Raw genomic sequence first — 6810 nt, 5'->3', positions numbered from 1 at the left:
CACACACACACACATATATATACATATATTACTGTGTGTGTATTGGGAACGACACTTTTAGTAGCTGACACGTTACTACCTCAGCTATCAACGAAACGTATCCAACGAGTGCTCGAACTAAAATGAAGCATATGAAGCTATGGGGATAGAATAAGGTAACTGCGCGTGCGCAAACATTTCTGAAGCCCTGTAGAAACTTTTCCGAGGGAAATGAGTATACATTGAATTTTCTTCAGCGTCAAATCGATCGCTTAATAATCTACCTCTTCCCGAGCAATTGTACCAAATTACACGCAGTATATTTGAAAATTCATATTGCTATTTCACACCCATTATTAGCTATACGTTTATAATAAATTAGAGAGAATTGATGTTAAAATTTGAAAAAAGAGAGAAACTTTACCAAACGAAAAAAAGCATATATAAAATTTTCTTGGCATTGTATAGTCGTGAGCTAAAAGGTTGCAACACATTTTCTTCGATTGTTTTTGAAATGTAGACTTGCTCATCAAACGGCGAACGTCATTGGTCCTTACCAGTGGATCCAATCAATTAAGCATCGAACCATCTACCATCAAAGAAAATGTGTTGCAACCTTTTAGCTCACGACTATACAGTCAGACATATCTTGATACTTAACTTGTAAACATGAATACTTCAGAAATTCAACATTTTAGTCTAAACCGAATTCTTTTGCTTAGTGTGGGTTTATGGCCCTACAATCAATCAAAACTCGTTTCGTTGCAACAGATATTACTTTTTGGAATTCAGATAAGTTTTGTTATATATCAGGTACGCGCTAATACCTCTAATCATATTTAATATTTTAACATTAAATATAATTCTTATACAATATAAATTATATTTGATTATAGAAAGAATATGATACAAATTAATTATATAATGAATTTATTCTAGTGTTACGCCAGTGACCATGAAATCTTCGAGGATTTCACGCTCATCCCGGTATTTGAAAGCCAGATGGCAAAGATCGATACAAGACAAGATAAAGTCGCTTGTCAGCGACGCGTGTTGCTTCTGAGTTTCTGTCTTGATTTTCATCGGGATGACCGTTAATCCTCTAAAATTTCCCAATCACGGGCGTAACACTACTATATGTAACATAAAAAAGTTGAAACTATCTGATTATTATAACTATACACAAAGTGTTAATTATAAAAAAAATTATAATGCAATTATTGATTGTAGGTTATTATATGTTTCATCACAGAATTCACAACCAGTTTGGCAATCACAATATGCTCCATCATATTATTTTATACTATATTTCTAATTAAATACAATTCTTTTTTGATTAATGGTCAAGCCGTAAGTTACATGTGTCAAAATAATGAATATTCACTATACCGTATTTCTGTATAATAATTTTTTTCAAAATATTTTTCTACCGCACAACAAAAACGTTGCGAGTAAAATACTATTATCACAATAGGTAAAATATTTACTGGAGCAGTTTATTCATGTTTGTAACGAGCTAAAAGACGAAAATGAAATCGATGTTATGAAAAGATATGCGAGCACCACAAAACGTTATACGACTAGACTTATACGTAAGGAAACAACTTCTTTTTACCAAATACGATAAAAAAAGTAAAGTGAAATAATTAAAAAAAATTAAATTATTAAATTAATTTATATAAGAACATCCTTACCATATTTTATCGTACTAAAACGTTTAAATTAAAATTACATAATTGAAAATAGATATGTAGGAGAAAGTTGCTGAAAGAATATCGCTTTATTAAAACAGAAATTTTCAATATTTTCATCTTTCTTTAATATGAGCAACATTTAGTAACACAAATAAAAAAAATAAGAAATAGGTAAATAGAACAAAACTTTACAAGTTTTTTATTTTGTGCATTTAAGAATATTAGGTTCGTCTAATATAAACTTTGTAATTTCTAAAGTTAATAATAATGTTATTATGCAATTTTATTGTAAATTGTTATATTTTCATAAAAAAAGATTTGTTGTAAAATATTTTACATTTAATGCATATACATATTTATAATTATTGTAAAAATTAAATCGATATTCTTATAAATTCTATCAAGTTTTTTAACTCGTAGCGCAACAAATTTTACTACAGCGTAAATGATAATAATGTAATATTGATAAATGATAACAGCAAAAATATTAACTATATAAATATAAATATGTCAATTACAAACATAAAGCCAAGTCATTTTACTTTGATATCCCTATTTTCTTATTATTATTATTTGTTATTGAATATTGGACTTTTTACTTTTTCGATAAATTATTAGCATTAATCAAAGATAATAGATGTGTTTAATTACTTCAATTGATAAATTCGATATTTTCAAAGACAATACAATTTAAGAGAAAATAATAAATTTATTTTGCTATTACTCGAAGATTAACATTTAATAATAGAGGATTGAAACATCACGAATCTAAAATTTCAAACTTTCAACTACGATCAAGGTTGGATTTTGATACCTAATATTATTTTACGTATAATTTTGTAGCATCGTTATTAAGTTGACAACTAACTTCATTTGTGATATTATTTCTAGCTTCAATTTATGTTTACGTTTCAAGAAACACGGCAATCAGCGCGAGCAATTTAAAAAATCTGAAAAAAGTATTTAAGATTTGCATGTAAAATAACATTAGGCATTCAGTTTTGATTATAGTTGACTTCTTTTCACGCCTATTAAGCTAACAGCCACTTCAGCGCAATTCAATGAGACATAAACAGAAATTTAGTGCTCTTTTGTTACTAATTTGTTGCTCAATTCCGGATTTTGTTGTTCCAGCTGATTCAGAGAAAATAATAGCTATAATAGCTATGCTGACTTAAGATTAAAACTAGCACAGCTATTTAAAAAAATAAAAAAAATAAAAAAGCAATACAGATTTTTTTCTACTAATTTGTTGCTAATTTGTTGGCCAGCTCACAACTTTGTCGATCCACCCCAAACCCCTGAGAAACCACACCAAACAGTCGTACATTAGCACAATACAATAAAATTGATAATTAATGAGAAATCTCGAGTGATTACAATTCCTCGATTTTGTTGTTCGTGATTTTCAACAAATTCGATTTTGTTGCTCCACCTTCGACCACCCGTGGAATAATCACCCCTAGTTCTATATCGGCACAATATATTGAAACTCTGACAATGAGTCGATGAGAATGAGATAATACGCCTCTTTGTGTTATTTTTAAGCGTCAATTTTAAATATTTTTGCACTTATTTTCTTCGCAATGTTTTAAATTTGTTGTACAGTGTAATTGCAATTACCGTTTATTATGGACGTTTTAATTTGAATGCATAGATAAAATTTATATACATTTTTAGAATGTATTTTGTGTTAGACGTGGTTTTTCGAGAATCGAGGATAGAACAAAATCGGATTCGTTGAAAATTGTGAGCAACAAAATCGGGGAACCATAATCAGTCGAAACATCTCATTACTTATCAATTTTTATTTTGTGATAACATACGACTGTTTGGGATAGTTTTTCAGAGGTTAGGGGTGAAACAATAAAGTTAGGAGCTAACCTACAAATAAGCAACGAATTAGTACGAAAAGAATCTGTATTGTTTATTTATTTCTTTCTATTTTTTTAAATGACTGTGCTAGTTTTAACCTTAAGTCAGCACAGTCACTATTTTCTTCGAATCAACTGGAGCAACAAAATCCGCAATTGAGCAACAAATTAGCAACAAAAAAGCACTAAACTTCTGTGCATGTTTCACTGAATCTTGCTGAAGTGGCTGCGTCAACTTAATAGACATCTCCTTTTCCTACTTATTTGTATGTAAATATAATTGCATTTCTTTATAAATGTACTTTAATAATTAAAATTAAAAAAATAATTAAAATCAGAATATTTAAAAAATGGCTTAAGGTGTCTATGTGACTATTTTTCTACAAACATGTTTCGCAAAACAAATCTAAAGCTGAAATTTATAATAACTGATAATTACAATTTCGACATGCAGTATCAGTTCATAATAAAAAAAGATTTATATAATTAATTTGCTCTGTAGTGGTGTTCGTCTCTCTTCCTATTGGTATGCTGATGACAATGTGGCCATATATTCTCAATATTGTTGCACCCAGAAATGAGTCTCGATCGAATTTCTGGATATCGTTTTTGACTGAACACTTTGCCAATAAGAACAAATATCGTTATTTAATGTTATTATACGCAAATGCAACGTTTTGCATAGGATCAATTACAGTGCTAGCAACAGGAACGATGCTTATCGGTTATATTAAATATGCTTGCGGGATGTTTAGAATCGCCAGGTAAGAAAATAATCGTATTTTTATAAAAATTAACTTTGAAATAAAATCGTATAAATCATTCCAAACAAATGCAGAAAAATTGAAACTTTGACAAATATGTTATAGCTACCGGATCAAACAAGCATTAACAATTAATAAGACACACAAAAGTTTCAAAAACGAAATTATGATTCATAAAGAGATTATTTGCGCTATGGACGTACATCGCCAAGCTATGAAGTTGGTATTTATTTGGTTATGCTTGTAACAATACATATAATAACATTTTCTTATATTTGAAGGATGTGCAAATATTTCACGTACAATTTTAATGGGACGTTCTTCATGTTAGTAATAGTCGGTGTGATTATATTAAGCCTCAATCTTTATCGAGTGAGTTCCAACTCTTCTTTTTAGATATAATAATATGTAAAAATAGTATGTGGACATAATATCTAGATTTAATACCAACTAAAAATCAATTCTGGATAATAAGTTTACGTTATTATGTAAAAACGTATATAGTATATGGACAGATATGGTATATGTGCATTTTTTAATTTAATCATTAAAAAATGATTGTCATCAATATTTTCTTAGTGCTGCCAATTAATTATTACTGATTAGGACACACCTTACAAAAGATAGTGTACTAAAAACATCCATAATGTACACTTATGGCGATAAATCTTGTTGTTGTTTTAGATTTTTCAATGTGTATCGGATAAAAGTGACAAACAAGAACTGATACTTCATGTCGAAATTGTAATTATCAGCCTTGTATACATGTTCATAGCGAACTACATTGCACAAGAAATTACGGATCATAATAATCACGTATTTATCACTGTGTAAGAAACAATTCAATATATTCATAACAAAATATTAGTAACTATTAAATGAAATGAAAATATGTATGTACCTTAAAACGTCAATAAGTCTAAAATTGTTGATGTATTTTTCTATACGTTTTGAATATTGTACATTTATATTCTCGTATATTTGTACCATAGTTTCGAATTTTCAATTTCTTGTTATTTCATAGATATAATGGTCACTGGTATGTAGCACCGTTGCATATACAGAAGATTATATTATTTTTGTTACAAGTGGGCAACAAAACTTTCGGTCTGAGTTGTGGCGGATTGTTTACAGGATCTCTGTATACCTTCGCAACAGTAAGAAATATATTAATCACGATAAAATATACGGGGTGTGTGATAAAAATTAATAATTAAACTCTCGCATAGAAGTAAGATGGACTGAACTAATCCAAAAAGTCGTTTTTTATTTTGACATTTTCGCAATAGAGAACAAGATATTAATTTATAAAGATAACCAAATTCAGCCTATCGCCAACTATAAGCACACAAAAAAATACAAATTTTGAAGTGTGATTTACCAATCGCTTCAAGGTCGCTTATAAACAACTTTTGCACCCTTACCAATCTCGACCGCTGGGCAGCCACATTTTGCCGAGCGCTTAGAATTGACGATAGACCGAGCAAAATTCAAATATTTTTATTAATTAATAACTCATTAACTATTGCTAAACTCATAAAATGATATAAAATTATTTTGACTCATTTTACTCCATTCTATTTATATAGCCGTGAGCTAAAAAGTTGCAACACATTTTCTTTGATGGTAGATGGTTTGATGCTTAATTGGTTGGATCCACATGTAAGAACCAATGACGTTCGCCGTTTGATGAGCAAGTCTACGTTTCAAAAATAATCGAAGAAAATGTGTTGCAACCTTTTAGCTCACGACTATACACGAAAGTTTAATCTTTATTTACCAGACACCTTACATGTAGAATTTAATGTACCAGTTACACAAATTAAAAAAAAACACAATTTATTACAGCTAGTGAACACATCAATGTCTTACTTCACCGTTCTATATTCAACACAGAAGCTTTGACATGTAAATATATTATCTAATACTATATTAGAGAATTAAGTAAGTACCTTGATAAAAAAAATCTACAAAATTCCGTGTTTTGACGAATGCGAACTATTACTTCCATACTGATTACGTCAACGTAAAAATATTTATTATCTCCAGGTGAATTACACAGAGGTCTCGGCCTCATTACGCGGACGTGTTATACAATGAAAGAGATCTATTTAACTGTTTGATTAAATAAAGAAAATGTAAAACGTTTCTTCTTTAATTTTAAATCACAGCGCTATACACACGCGAACGCTCGCGCACGCACGCACGCACGCACGCACGCACGCACACACACTCACGCACGCACGCACGCACGCACGCACGCACGCACGCACGCACGCACGCACGCACGCACGCACGCACGCACGCACGCACGCACGCGCACGCACGCACACACACGCACACACACACGCACGCACACACACACACACACACACACACACACACACACACACACACACACATATACATATATTACTGTGTGTGTATTGGGAACGACACTTTTAGTAGCTGACACATTACTACCTCAGCTATCAACGAAACGTATCCAACGAGTGCTCG

General features: G+C 30.7%; 1 protein-coding gene across 3 annotated transcripts; it reads left to right on the top strand.

The window, feature by feature from the left end:
• Positions 1–15: 15 nt before the first annotated feature.
• On the top strand, positions 16–6460 carry LOC105198334. Of its 3 annotated transcripts, none has more exons than XM_026136057.2 (10): positions 16–792; positions 1210–1329; positions 1454–1571; positions 4050–4311; positions 4417–4530; positions 4593–4683; positions 4996–5141; positions 5336–5468; positions 6160–6255; positions 6361–6460. In XM_026136057.2, the coding sequence occupies exons 1-9, from the start codon at positions 649–651 to the stop codon at positions 6214–6216; spliced, it is 1185 nt and encodes a 394-aa protein (XP_025991842.2). In that variant the 5' UTR covers positions 16–648; the 3' UTR covers positions 6217–6255; positions 6361–6460. The 3 variants fall into 3 exon arrangements, with proteins under 3 accessions (XP_025991842.2, XP_025991841.2, XP_039311511.1); XM_026136056.2 differs by having other exon boundaries at positions 6160–6219; positions 6361–6459; XM_039455577.1 differs by lacking the exons at positions 6160–6255; positions 6361–6460 and having other exon boundaries at positions 5336–5600.
• Positions 6461–6810: the final 350 nt, after the last annotated feature.

This window comes from Solenopsis invicta, chromosome 12, assembly GCF_016802725.1.
Source record: "Solenopsis invicta isolate M01_SB chromosome 12, UNIL_Sinv_3.0, whole genome shotgun sequence".
In the NCBI taxonomy this organism is placed as follows: Eukaryota; Metazoa; Arthropoda; class Insecta; order Hymenoptera; family Formicidae; genus Solenopsis; species Solenopsis invicta.
The sequence above is the reverse complement of the archived record's forward strand: the minus strand, read 5'-3'. Positions and strand labels throughout refer to the sequence as shown.

What these genes read in the sequence shown, in the direction of transcription:
- LOC105198334 (XM_039455577.1), top strand. Translation starts at nt 649, where the DNA reads ATGAATACTTCAGAAATTCAACATTTTAGTCTAAACCGAATTCTTTTG. An exon ending in TTTTGATTAATGGTCAAGCC is followed by an intron (nt 1,330 to 1,453) that starts GTAAGTTACATG and finishes TTATCACAATAG; the next exon opens with GTAAAATATTTACTGGAGCA. An exon ending in AATCACGTATTTATCACTGT is followed by an intron (nt 5,142 to 5,335) that starts GTAAGAAACAAT and finishes GTTATTTCATAG; the next exon opens with ATATAATGGTCACTGGTATG.